Source organism: Panthera uncia, chromosome F2 (assembly GCF_023721935.1).
Source record: "Panthera uncia isolate 11264 chromosome F2, Puncia_PCG_1.0, whole genome shotgun sequence".
Classification (NCBI taxonomy): domain Eukaryota; kingdom Metazoa; phylum Chordata; class Mammalia; order Carnivora; family Felidae; genus Panthera; species Panthera uncia.
In genome coordinates this window covers 37,199,078-37,213,786 of record NC_064812.1, presented here as the reverse complement: position 1 = coordinate 37,213,786, position 14,709 = coordinate 37,199,078, and the positions used below count along the sequence as shown (strand labels likewise).

General features: G+C 38.3%; 1 protein-coding gene across 2 annotated transcripts in view; it reads left to right on the top strand.

Moving 5' to 3' along the window:
* The window catches only part of VPS13B (vacuolar protein sorting 13 homolog B), an 805,502-nt gene that overhangs the window by 740,594 nt on the left and 50,199 nt on the right, over positions 1-14,709 (top strand). For both annotated transcript variants that reach the window (XM_049633567.1, XM_049633568.1), the window contains exons 44-48: positions 4,157-4,312; positions 12,407-12,670; positions 13,341-13,424; positions 13,602-13,777; positions 14,504-14,674. In XM_049633567.1, the coding sequence (XP_049489524.1) occupies positions 4,157-4,312; positions 12,407-12,670; positions 13,341-13,424; positions 13,602-13,777; positions 14,504-14,674 (851 nt within the window). The remainder of the gene's footprint in view (positions 1-4,156; positions 4,313-12,406; positions 12,671-13,340; positions 13,425-13,601; positions 13,778-14,503; positions 14,675-14,709) is intronic.

Sequence of the window (14,709 nt, the reverse complement as noted above, 5' to 3'; positions counted from 1 at the left end):
TAAAATAAAATAAAATAAAATAAAATAAAATAAAATAAAATAAAATAAAATGAATAAAGTTCACAGACAAGTATCCAGTACCTTCATTTATATTTAAGATATAATTTTTAAAATTTCGTCTTGCCCTTTTCTTTCCCTTCCTTGGTGTACCCTCTGTTCCTATATTTCATCCTGTTTTTCTTTCCTCTGTAACTGATTCAGGAATTCTCCCTTTGGAGGTTACTGTGGGTGGTCCTGAGAGCTGACCCCAAACCCCTGATCAGTAATTCAGTTTTAATTTTTATTTTGTATTGAAAAAAAAAATGAACAGAAGGCTGTATATGCTCCCATTTGAGGTCTTCAGTGGAAAAACTATGAATTTAGTCTGGCTGCCAGTACAGCTCTGGGAAGGAGTGGGGGCAGGGTCTGCTGGATGAAAAGAAAATGTAGTCTCTTGGGACCTTCCAACAAGTGTGGCCACTGTACAACCTGCCTTATTGCTTAGTTGCAGTTCCCATTGAGAAGTTTAAACAAGAATTGTTCCTATTTTGACTTCTTCCCCAATGGAAAGTATTAGACACTAGCTAAGTAGGCCAAAAAGAATGAAAAGCCTGAATAGAAAAGATGGTAGGGGAAGTGAGTCAGTAAGGGAAATGTAATAGGAAAGAGGGGAAAGAAAATTTCCAAGTTGATAAGAGAACATAAAAATACCATGGGCTCCAGGCCATAAAGGATAGTGATTTTTTTGCTAAGGCCGTTCCTTCATCTTTCTCAGGTTTTCATGTTTCTGGCCCACCTTGCCTCTCCTCCTGACCATTGCCCTCCTACCTCCACACTCCACTCTTACCCTTCTTTCAACACACTGCTCCCCTATACAGAAGGCTTAATTCAAAAGGCTCATTCTTCAATAAAGCACAAATTCCTCACTTAGTACATCAGTGCTGGCCCCAATCTACATCTGCCTCTCCGACCTTGTGCCTCACTCCTGTTTTTCATGTTCCCTTTGCTCTAGCCAGTCAAGACTATTATTTTGCCCCCAAGCATACCTTCTGACTTTCACATCTCACATTGTCCCTTTGGCCCAGAAAGGAAACTTCATCTTTGCCAGTTGAAATCCTGTGGTAACTCTGAAACCCAACTGCTCCATGAGGTTCTCCTTATCATAGCAGCCTAGAGCAAGCCCTCCTTTCTCTAGATTCCTGTACCATTTTGTTCCTCCCCTAATGCTTCCTGTTATTTGTTTGTGCATGCTTTATTTTACCTATAAGATCATAAGCTTTTCGCAGGACAAAGAACACAGCTCGTCCTCCTTACTTCCTCCATAGGGGCTAGCATATCACCTTCCTTATAGTAACCAAGTTAAAAAAAAATGCATTGGGTGAATGATCAAATGAAATGTTATTAGGATCAAGTAGTCGAACACAGATTGCAAATTTTTATGCCTGGTTTATTGTTCCTTCAGTATAGAAATAAAAATTGACCTATGAGTATTTATTATTAAACGGAGAGTTCAGTACCTATAGCAGTGAAATTTAATCATTTGGTTCAAAAAGAACAGAACACACCCCACTCACCTGATGCCCAGGAGTCTCACTCAGCACTGCTGTCTCGTGTCTGGATCAGTCCCTCATGGGAAGGAGGACCAAAGTAGTGCTGGGCCTTCTCATTTCCTTTTTGTAGATTTTCTCTCTTAGGAATGTAATTTCTTTCTTAATAAAGTATATGTGTTTAATAGCTATTTAGATGTTTTTAACAGCAGACCAAACATTACAAATATTCTACTGGTGATGCATATGGGGAGAGCTGTTATGTTATGTTTTCCCCCACCCAGCTTTTCTGTGTGAATTAAATCCAAACGTATCTGGATTCTCATAATTCAAAGAAAATATCTGCACCAACATTTTGAGAACAAATAGCTGCCAAGCGAAACCTGACAGCATATTCCTTGGTGACACTCAGTAAAAGCTGTGTAGACAGAGTGAGCGGCTACCTAAAACTGAGCTCATATGCAAATGTGAACACTCTCCAATTAAAATTACATTGTGTACATTAAGCCTCTCTTCAGAGGCTGTGGAATTTTCAGGAAAAATATCGCCAAGCTTGACCTTAAGTACCTTGCCTCATTATTTTTTTGTCATTTCCAGCTACTAGTCTCTCCAAAGAAAACAACTCTCTTGTTTCTTTTAGTTTTGTGTGTGCCCTGAGCTCTTATTCCCAATTGGTGCTACAAAAAAACTGAAATGGTTCCAAACACCACTATTGTTTTTCTTTTTTTCTCTCTGTAACTAATATTTAAAGATCAAAGATAACTCTGGTACTTTTATGTTGTAGAGTGTATGTAAGACCAAATTTTCCCTAAAGGTATTTGCCGTCCAGGATTTTTTTTTCTTTCCTTTTTCTTTTCTTTTCTTTCCTTTTCTTTTTTTTTTTCTTTTTTTTCTTTGTCTTTCTTTCTCTTTTTCTTTCTTTCTTTCTTTCTTGCTTGCTTGTTTTCTTGCTTTCTTGCTTTCTTGCTTTCTTGCTTGTTTTCTTGCTTTCTTGCTTTCTTTGAGCTGTTAGCTTTCTTCTTTAGAAATCATCTGAATGGTAGCTTCTTGATTTCACAGGGTCACTGGCAGTTGTATGGAGGAAGAGCTGGAGTGGGACCATATTAAAAGGAGGGAGATGAGTTAGGAGGTTTTTAAAAAATATTTTAGTAAGGTACTTAAAGACCAAAAAAAAAAAAAAAAAGAAAAAACCCTCCCTTAACTTTCCACCAAAATCATATTCTGATAACTAGTACCTTGGGAAATTTTTTAATTTAAGCACTTTCTAAGGATCCTTCTAATGCTGAAACTAAAAAATAATCTTTCCATCAAAAAGCTTTTGTTATAATAATTCCCATGTAAATTCTTATTAATGTATTCATTTTAAGGGTCTATTATGATAGCTTTTATACAATATTTTTAAAGTTTTATTCATTCTGTTAGTTTGGAAAATGTTTCATATGATTAGCCTTGGGTTCGTTCTTTTAAAGAATTATATATATTGGGGCACCTGGGTGGCTCAGTTGGTTAAGTGTCCGACATCAGCTGAGGTCATGATCTCGTAGCTCGTGAGTTCAAGCCCCACGTTGGGCCTGTGCTGACAGCTCAGAGCCTGGAGCCTGCTTCAGATTCTGTGTCTGCCTCTCTCTCTGCCCATCCCCTACTCATTCATAGTCTCTCTCTCTCTCTCAAAAAATAAAACATTAAAGATTTTTAATAAAAAATCATGCATGAGATGAAAGAAAATAGTGAGTTTTTATGTCATATAAATGTTTTTCCTAGAATGTCAGTTGTATTTCCTTATCCTTAGTAATTGTACAGAACATTGTTTATCTTCATTGTATCCTAAAGAAGCAGTAATTATTATATTGTTTTGGAATACTTGTTCAGTTAAACTGATTTTCTTAGCCGCATTTAGTAAGTAGAAGTAGAAATAGAAAATATTTGATGATCATGAAAGAAATCTAAATATTACCAAAAGTGGCAGTACTATATGAATAAATATGAATGTGAATGAATAAATATGAATGAATCAGGAGACTCATTTGGTAAAACTGACAACAAATACACACTAGAAAAAAAATAGAACAAAGACATTTTCTCATACTTTAAAAATGTTGAAGGTAGTTCTAATTTGATATATGTGATCTCATAAAAACAGTATATTGAATGAACTGCTTCCTCAAATTGCCATTTTGTTCTTCATCAAAAGCAAAAATAAAGAATGGCAATTTAGGGTCAAAAATAATGCCACAAATGAAATTTTGCTTTAATTACTGTCTAGCCATAAGAAGGAATAAACTATCAGCCAAGACCAATGTTCTTTGATCTTACATTTCAACCTTCTTGTCCTCCAGATGATTGAAATGGTCTTTTCTCAAATGTTCAACAGGCCTTTTACCGTTTGATAGGACAATTATTTTTAAGAAGGTTTAAAATGTGATCTGGAAAACCACATTGACTCTCTGTGGCATATTTGCTATTCTTAGCCTGGTTGAATAAGCTGGAAGTGGATGAATAATGCAGGTTAGAAAGAAAACAGATGCTAAATATTACAAATAAGAAGGTTTTCCAGCAACGAGACTTTCATTTTAGGACTAGATTTTTGTTGGCACTTTTGGCATTATGATGATTATTGTTTTTCTCTCCAGCTGTTACACATCTGTATTGAAGGCTGGGGCAACTGGCGCTGGTCAGAGCCCTTCAGTGTGGACCATGCCGGGACTTTTATTAGGACTATTCAGTACAAGGGTCGAACTGCTTCACTCATCATCAAGGTTCAGCAACTCAATGGAGTGCAAAAGCAGGTAAGTTCCTTGTGTTCATGGCCCAGACAGCTCTTAATTATTTGATGTAATTAGTGGAAGGGAAACTTAAAGAAATGAAAATAATTAAATAATAAAACAAAATCCCAGTGGTATGTCTAGTTCTGCCTACTACTACTGTGCACAAGTTTCTTGATGATCCTGAGGATGATGATGGCTTCAAACCCTTTGTCTCACATCTTTTACAAGAGCTGCTAACGAGCAGTAAAATTTACTGATTTTAGTTTCACCTCTTCTCTCTGTCACCACCTACCTTCTGGTAGAGGTGCTAATGAGCTGTGAAATGGCCAAAAGGCCTTTATTAAGAAGGAGAAGAAGGACAGGGTGTTGGGGACTCTGGATAATCCAAAGGTAGATAACCAGGAGTTGGTTCTCATACATGTAAGGGTGATCTTTGAGAAAGTGTTGTGATACCTCCCATGACAGAGTGGGCCGGGGTCTCCAGCAAGCTTTCTTTTCCTAGGAGTTAATATTAACTGCAGTAAAAATTCACTACAGTCTAACTCTTGGCATATAAAACCTCAGCTCTCAGCACATATTTTTACGTATTTTATAAAACTTCCTTTTGGCTGTTTTTGAAGTTCTAAGACTGCAAAGGGGAAAAAAAGTATCTGACACTTTTTTTGTGTTCTTAAGATGTGAAAATGTGGTTTTTAAAAGATGTTTTTCAAGCATGGCACATATGACAAGAGTAGAAAGAAAAAAAGGAAGTATTAAAATCTGAAAACTGGCTTCACTGCACACATAATAACTGGATTTGTCATAAGAGTTTTAACATATACATCAGCATCTGGATTGTAACAGTCTATCCAGAGCTTATGTGAACAGAGGAAATGATAGAAACAGCCCCCCAGCCTCTGGACAAGGAAAAGGGGAGCTTTCCTTAGCAGGCAACATGGGCTCCGCCATTGCCCGTACTTGGCAGACAGGAAGCAACTGGTGAGGTGAACAGTAGGACCCGTACCATGTACGTCCTTGGTCTGCACCTAATCAGGGAGCTGGACTTCATGTTCTCATTATTGTGGGCAACAGGAGTGAAAAGAATATAGCAGAAGCGTTTTCCCAATGAACTGACCATTCTTCAAGTAGTCGGTGACTGCCTGCAGTGGAACAGAGTAAAATGGAAGACAGTATGCGACACAGGCTTCACTCTTAAATTGCAAGTTTGTATAAACCCAACAATGTACACAACCGACAGTAAGTGTGAAGGACTCTTAGAGGTTTCACTAAGAAGATATGACTCGAGTTGGGCTTTGGAAAACATGTAGAATTTGGATTAAGAGAGGCCAGTCCAAGTAGACAGTATAACCTAAAGATAGGAGTATGGGACAGATGGGTCTTCCTGGGGCTCCTGATGGAAGCAGCCTAGCCAGTATGAGCTTTGAGCTAGAAAGTCGTAAGAACAAGACGTGTCTCTGACTGTCATCTGGCTTCAGGACTCTCTTACTTGGATATGCGCTCAACAGATACCTGCCCAATGAGTACGTTCTGGTTTTCTGATTCTGTCACTCATGGTCTTTCAGAAATTCCTTATACACCTTCCCATTCACCAGTGTGCCTGAGAAATGGTCACTCAACATCCGTTTGAACACTCCACATGATACAAGGCTCCTTTTCTCACATGGTAGCCCTTTCCATAGTTGGTTACCTCCAGCTATACAGGAAGCTCTTTCCCAGTTTCAAGCCAAAATCTCTCACCATTTGGCCAGTTTATACCATTCATCAGAACTTGTGAGGGGTACACCACTTGTGGTGAGGACTCTGTAAGTTGTATCTCCCCTGTATTAAGCCCTTTGGAAACATAAGGGAAGCTAGGATGATTCTTTCCTCTTAGTTCCCTTTTCGTTAGGCCACTGGTTCTCAAACTTGCATGTACGTCAGAATCACCCAGAAGGCTTATTAAAATGAAGATGCTAGGTCCCACCCTCAGAGTTCCAGATTCAGTAGGTCTTTGGTGTGACGTGATAATTTGTTTTTCTAACAAATTCTGATGATACTGGTACAGGGCTCCCACTTTGATGGCCATTGCTGTGGTCTAAACTTCCCCAATTCATTCAGCTCTTTTGCCTGTGGTTGCTAGAACAGTGACCAGTTAGTGGAATGGTGGGGTCACTCCACCCCATGAGAAGTGGTTCTCATGGTGTATCCTGGTGGTTAACATCATAGCCAGTCTGGCTGTATCCCCTTGCTGGCTGTGTGACGTTCAGCAAGTTATTTAACCTCTTTGATCAGTTTCTTGATCTGTGAAATGGGGAGAGTGATTGTGCCTTTGTCACAAAGTTAGTGGGAATTAAATGAGTTTGTATATGTGAAGTGCTTACGGTAGTGCCTGGCCCACTGTCATAACTCAGTAAATTATAGGCATAATTATGAAATATTCCCAGGCATGAGTAACAGTAAATGGACTTTGTTGTGTTAAAATAGTGCCTCCTTCTTGCATAGATATTATGTATCTTTAAGGAATAATATTAAATTTCAGGGATAAATTAATATATACAGTGTTCCCGAGCAGATATTACACTTCTCAACAATAAACCGTAAGTCAAAAAAGTTGGCCATGAAAAGTACCTTTTTTGAAAATTTTCACAAAATGTTACCTACCTTTTTTTCCCCTGATAATAAAAGATTTCTCAGCCTTACTATTTATTACCTGATACCTTAGGCAAATTTCTTAACCTTTCTGTGCCTCCGTATACCCCTTGTAAAAGAAAGCACCCAATAAATATGAGTTTCTTGTGGTTATTTTTATGTTAACTGTTTTTCATATATTTCTGAAAACACAGGAAAGCCTAAGGTAGAAAAGAAAATTACCCATACTTTTGCCACCCAAAGGTAAATACTTCAGTGTATTTTTTCCTACTGTTTTTTTCTATGCAGATATTTTTTTTTTTACTAACTTGAGATCTGATTGTAATTAGTTTTTCAACTTGTTTTTTTCACTTAACATTATATGATGCTTATCTTCTCATGTTATCTGAAATTCCTGAACTATCTTTTTAATGGTTGCATAGTAATTTGCCCTGTGTTATGTTGAAACCCATTTAGACACCCATCCCCTTGTTACTGCACTTTTAGATAATTTCCAATTTGTTGCCATAATAAATCCTTAAATGAATATCTTTGTGTATACATATGTATGTCCAAATGTCTGTGTCTGTCCTGAAAATAATTTGCTATAAAACTTAATTACCTGAGCAAAAATGTGAATGTTTTTGGGGTGCTTGATACATCTTCCCAGACTGAAAAGATATACTTTATTCTTTAACCAAAATTCATTGTTTTGTGTCACCGGATTCTTGTTAGGGCCACATTAGTCCTTCAAATAACTAAGTATATATATTCGTCCCAACCTTCTGCTGATTTTCTGAGTTTTCCAAACTATTAGCAAAAATAGTTTGTTAGTTTTAGACTAACAAACATTTTTCCATTCATTAGAAGTTTAAGGAATCCTTTTCATCATTCTCTCTGTTGATGTCAAATATACAGATCTTTAAGGCATCTGGTGCAAATCACATTTCAGGATTTCCAAATGTTATTTGTACCATTGAATGTTTCATAATTATTTTCTGTAGCAGTCCCTCTCACACTTTTCTCTGCTTGTATTCTATAATAAATGCTGTTATTAAGAAGAAGAAGAATCTAGCCAACTAGGAAAGGACTCTTCAGAAACCAGTAATGGAAGCAGAAGCCACCTTCCCGTTGCATGTACCTTTTTGAAAGAAGTGTCATCTTGCCCCGCAGGAACTGGAGGTCCATTTTCCATTCCCATTGTCATAGAAGGCACATACACACAAAATTTATATTTTGAGTTTTAGAATTTATTGTCATAGCCAAATGAGACTGGGCTCTAAATTAGGGCCATTTAAAAAACTTAGCAAAATAATGGAAAGTGGAACACAGAAAGAGCAGTTTGTTCAACCTAGAATGAAGCAAATGGAAAATGGTTTGTACTGAACCCAGGTAATGCTGAAAGGTTCAGCAGGCCACCAACTTCAAAACAACCGCTGCATATGTCAAAGTTGTGAAAAGTCTGTCTAGTCTTTCAGTTGGATTTAATTTTTTATTGTCAGGGTAGATCAACCAAAATTCAGATTAGCTCCAGTTAAGGTACATCAGAGACACAGGATCTCCTCAATTAGCCAGGTTGGGAAAGCAGATAGGAATCAAGGTTTCAGAAGAACTTCACGAATTCCTTCCTCTCTCGCATATTGGCCTCTTTCCTTCTGTCCCACCTGGGCTGGGAAATAAACTGCAGCTGCCTAATTACCAAGCTCCATTTGGGGAGGTGAGTGTGTGCAGCTCCCTGATGTACCTTAACTGCATTAACATGCCCCTGGATGATGGAGAATTGGCTAGTGCGCATTTGAACGATGCCATTTGGTTGTACCCTACCTTTCTTATAACCCTCTCATTTCTCCAGTTGAATGAAAACTGACCACATACAAAATTTCTCAAGAACTTTGTACATTACGCAGCTACCCCTGTACACATATTGGCTCCCACCTTTCCCATCCCCTCATTGAGGAAAACTTTACCACTTTAAAAACTTAAATGTACATATGTATGTATGTATATATATTTGTATCTTTATACATACACTTTTAATCATGGCTAAGATATCATTTTCCAGTGCATCTGGTGTTCTGGAGTTATTCTTTAATATCACTATTCTTCTTGGCACTGATCTAATAAGAGTTCTGAAACCTGCTAAGTAAAATCACATGTGGAAATCTTCAATACACGTCTTTGTGGCTTTGGGGAAAGAGGAGAATTAGTGTGAAACCTGGAAATGTGTATTAAAGAGAAACCCTACATTAAAAAAAATTAAGTAGCTGTCTTCAACTGATAAATTAATCTTGAAATTTTAACCATAATTTTCAAAATAAAGGTATTGTAAGTGTTGCCACGTTGAAGAAAAGCAGACATGGCTCTCGCTGAACCCTGCGTGGGAGCAGCCGTGAAGAACACCGCTCTGAGGAGTAGCCATTTTGGATTTCCCTTCATCTAAGTAGCCTTCCCTCCCTGGCCACTTTTAAGGGTTTTCTTTTTATCAAATTTGAAAGCCTATTTAACAGGCTTTATAGTTGAAAATGAAACTATAAAAACCCACCAAGAGGATCTTTGTCTTTAAACAAAGTGAGTCCCAGATGGTTGCAGAGATTCTGTGGTTTCTGTGAGAGACAGCAAAATTCTCTCCTAAATCTCATGGGGCCCAAAGGTTCTGAAGCAAGAGCAGTGTGCATACATTGCCAGGCCTGGGCACACCAAGAGTAAGAACAAAATTGAATACTGCCTCAGAGCTTTCACGTGTTTACTTAAAGTTAGGCAACGCTAAGGCCTCATAAGACTTAACCATGAGTGCCTGGTAACCCCTAGCATATGCTAAAGAAAAGCTTGCCTGCTAACTTAGGACTCATGGTCCAGTTGACTTCTGTGTTTGTTACTGAGAAAACATTGTTTTAAAAGGTTATTATGGCAGAGTATCTAGGAATAATATAACAGTTAAGCACAGTTTGGTTTTTACAGATGTTCTCCTTCTAAAGAAAATTCAAAGGAATAGGTAGTTGGAAAATAAGTGTTTAAGAAAATGCTAAATTTCACTGTTCAACTAATACCATTTGAAACAACAATGACATCTTATCTTTGGTCTATCAATCTAGCAGGTTTATTTTGGGTAAGTAATAGTTCATTCATAAATAATTATTCATAGTTATTTGTGTAAATAATAGTTTACTTACAAAGATGTTTGCAAAGTACCCTTAATCACATAGGAAAATGTATCCATTAGGATGTTTTCAGTTTGAAGTAACAAAACAGGCTTTTTAGTCTTCGTAATAAGTTAATGAGGCAGAACTATTCCTCTTTTACATTTATTATCTCACATAATAAGAATGAAGAAGTCGAGTTAGGTGTTGGTTGATTAAGCAACTCAGTGCTGTATCTGCTGCTCTGCTGTCCTGTTGGATTTGCCTTTTTTGTCTTAAGATGCCTACGAAAGATGGATGCATATATATCCTCTCATAACATCTTCCATGACAGACAAGAAGCAGGGCTTTTGCTTCTCAAATTGTCTCCCTTATCAAGGAGTAAAATGTTTCCCAGAGCCTTTTAGCAGTCTTCCCTTTTCATATTGTTAGCCAGAGAGCGTCCCATGTTCACCCCTAAAGTAATCACTGGCAAAAGGAGAATCGATTTACCAGGATTAGTTTGTAACAATTATAATAGATTCTGGGGTTCATGGAGGTGTCCACCTTCCCTGAGTACTTTGCTGCTTTTTGAGACCTAAACCAAATGAGGGTTGTTCATATCAAGGGAAAGGGAGGAACCACCTATTTAGAATAGAACCAATGGGATCTACCACATTTACCTTATGATGGGCAGTTTTTATTCTTTTCTATAGTTTCTACATTTTCTTAATTAGTAGGTCTTAATTTTATAATAAACAGACTTTCAGAGTGATTATCGGCACAGACTCCAGGCCAGAGGGTCTGGGTAGTGTCCCGCAAGTTATCCATCCTATTTGTGCCTCTGTTTTCCCTTGTGCCTCTGTTTTCCCTCATACATGAGTCATAGCAGCACCTATTTGATATGGTTGCTGTGAGAATAAAAGAACTAATTTGTAAAAATGAGTGTATACACACACATACATATATATGTGGGTGTACATATGTATGCAGAGAAGGAGAGGGAGAGATTTATTTTAAATTGGCTCACACAATTGTGGAGGCTGAAACCCAGAAGAGCTGATGTTTTTTGGTCTGTGTCCAAAGGCCAGGAAAGACCAAAGTCTCAGCTCAGTTGGAGGAGTCCCTCCTACTCAGGCTCTTTGTTCTATTCAGGTCTTGAATTGACAGGATGAGGCCCACCCACATTGGGGAGGGCACTCTTCTGTACTCAGTTTACCAATACACAGTGAACCTCACCTTCACAGGCACACTCAGAATAATGCTTGATCAAATACCTGTGCAGCCTGTGGCCCATTCAAGTCAGCACGTAAAATTAACCATCACATCCTTAGACCCATAAGTAAGCCACATATGTATGGGTATGTGTGTACGTGTGTGACAGAGAGAGAGATTACTATTTTTATGATCTGGAAAAAATATTACAAACAAGAAAATCCAGTATATGAAAGTCCTTTGTTTTCCACTCATGGTGAATATTTGTATTACAGAAGGATTCACTGCATAGGAATAAATTTTGCATTATCTTTTCAATTTCAACTGATTTCAGAGACATTTCTTAATGCCTACTGTGAACCATACTCTTAGCTGGATGACAAATTGGGTAATACATGGGTTTAATGGGTAATTACGTGTGTTTTACAATGATACATGCTTCTTCTCTATGGGGAAGACCTGAATAAACTAAAATAAGGCATCTGAGTTAAAAGTTATTTTTTTATTATCAATTTATAAAATGATCTCTTATTGCATAAGACTGCAGGCAGCCCTTGGAAACCAGCCTTGGGAATAGATACATCACCAGTTGGCCTCTCAGCCACCAGAGCCAAAGTCTTGTTTTCAACCCCCATCTCTTTTGACATTATGGACACCACTCACTACCACATCTTGGTCTGTCTCTGCTCTTGGAGTTTCAGCAACACCACTTCTCCTGGTTTACCTCCACCCCTCTTTGCCTCTTCTTCTCCGGCCCCTGGTCTGGCTTCTTGCCTCTGAGCCTGCCCCTAAACTCTTGGTCAGTTGCTAGTTTCAACCTCCACCTCTTTTCCAGGTCAACTATCTTTTGTGTGTGCACATTTGCAAGGCTTTCATTCCATAGGTCTTTTATCTCCCACCCCACCTCACTCTCAAGCACACAATCAGTGTTTCTAGCTGGATGTGGACCCTGCCTGTGCCTGTCTTTTGAGTGCTGTAAACTCAACATGAACAAAGCAAATACGACCAAGCCTTTCTTTTGGTATACTCCAAATAAGCTAATGACTTCACTTTCTTTCTGTTAAAACCAACAAGTTTACTGTCAGAACAGTTACGTATTTCCAGTTCATGAAATCTGAATTGATGGAGCTTTATTTGTGTTATTTATTTGTTTGTTTGTTTATTTATTATCTTTTAGATTATCATCTGTGGAAGACAGATCATCTGTAGTTACTTGTCTCAAAGTATAGAACTAAAAGTCGTTCAGCATTACATTGGTCAAGATGGAGAAGCTGTGATTCGAGAACATTTTGACTGCCTCACAGCCAAACAGAAATTGCCTTCATACATACTGGAAAACAGTGAACTGACAGAGTTGTGTGTAAAGGCCAAAGGAGATGAAGATTGGTCAAGAGATGTGTGTTTGGAATCGAAGTCCCCTGAGTATAGCATTGTCATTCAGGTATAAGAAGTAGTACAATCTGGAATAGAGCAGCTTTAAAATTAACATTCCTCATTATGTTCTTTATTCAGTATAGCACTTTATCTAAAAAATGACCTGTACAAAAGAGGGAGATCTGAAATAATATAAAAAGACTTTGAATGTTGCTTCTCAAAGTGTTTCCTCCCATCCCACAGCCACACAGGAGTTCTTAGAGCTAAGACACTACTCCTTTCAGGTGGAGGCAAGTTCTATCTTGAGAAAGATCCTGATGCAGCAGGGCTTGGGGTGGAGGTGTGGGGGAGGGGTTGAGGGAAGGGATGGTGTTCTCCCCCCTTGAAAAATCTTTGCAGTGGGCTATCAACTGCTTATCTCTTTCTTGCCTTCTGCCATCATCACTTTCATTCCCACGAGGGACAAATCTTCTCAGCCGTTCTCCCACCCAGTCTTGTGTCAGTCTCTCCTCATACCAAATCCCCTTGTCTTTAAGAAAGCGTTGGCTTCATGGACTCACTGCACGTTCACTTTATACCATAATGAAATCTGGTTTTGCTTAGTTATTCTTTTTTTTAGTGGCTTTTTTCTATAACTTTAAATTTTTTAATTCTCGAAACTGACGTTATATCTGTGCCTCATTTTGATTAATTAATAAACTAGTGTTTAATAGAAGCCTTTACTACCTCATATGCAGGTGCCATCTTCAAACAGTTCCATTTTTTATGTGTGGTGCACAGTTTTGACATTAGAACCCAACTCTCAAGTGCAACAACGAATGGTGAGTGCTTTCCAATCCTAAAATATGGTATATGACTCTGACCTCTCCTGTTCTGAAATAAATTAAGGTCAGAGTGACCCAGAGAAGAGATTTATTACAAGTTTGTTTCAGCATCAAACAGCTGGAATACTGCAACAAAGCAAATATGAAAGTTGTTCTGTCCTTTTATTTTTATAGATTGTGTTCAGCCCTCTTTTTATCATGAGAAGTCATCTTCCAGACCCCATTATCATACATTTGGAGAAAAGGAGTCTGGGATTGAGTGAAACACAGATTATTCCAGGAAAAGGACAGGAAAAACCACTGCAAAACATAGAACCTGACCTTGTACATCACCTAACATTTCAAGCAAGGTACTGGAAAAGTCCTCACATTTTTCCTAAGAGAGATTCAGTAGAAAAGCAACTTTGTATTATGAAGGGGAAGAAGGGAGGTAGAATTTTTTTTAGGGTTCCTTATGAGAATGTTATTTTAAAATTGCCTGCCTAGGGGCGCCTGGGTGGCTCAGTCGGTTGAGCGTCCGACTTCAGCTCAGGTCACCATCTCGCGGTCCCTGAGTTCGAGCCCCGCGTCGGACTCTGGGCTGATGGCTCAGAGCCTGGAGCCTGCTTCCGATTCTGTGTCTCCCTCTCTCTCTGCCCCTCCCCCGTTCATGCTCTGTCTCTCTGTCTCAAAAATAAATAAATGTTAAAAAAAATTTTTTTTTTTTTTAAATAAAATTGCCCTGCCTAGTGTTCTCTTATCCTCTTCAATAGTTTTGGATAAAATTCAGCCTCTTTCATTAAACTTAGAAATAAATAAGAGGGATCAGAAAATTTAATTGACACATAATTTCTCTAGTGGAAGAAGAAATGAATAGAGCTCTCACCCAAGAACATGGGGAGTGGGGGCAGGGAGAAGGGGCCAGGGCCCATATTATGCAAAAACTGTGTTACCAATCCCTAAATCACCAAAAATTGCCTCAATCTCACAAAAAAGTATTGGTCTATAATACATCTAGGGTTATATTTTTTCAATAAATTGTCTGCCACTTTAGAAATCTGGTATTTACTCCTATTTTTTTCCTTTCCACTGCCTAGAGAAGAAGATGATCCCTCACACTGTGCTGTCCCCATCTCTACATCCCTCATTAAGCAAATAGCCACTAAGATACACCCTGGATGCACAGTTAATCAGATCCTTGATGAATTCTATGGACCAGAAAAGTCCCTTCAACCCATGTGGCCATATAATGAAAAGGATTCTGACAGGTAATGTTCTCCAGCAATCTTTGTCTACAAACATT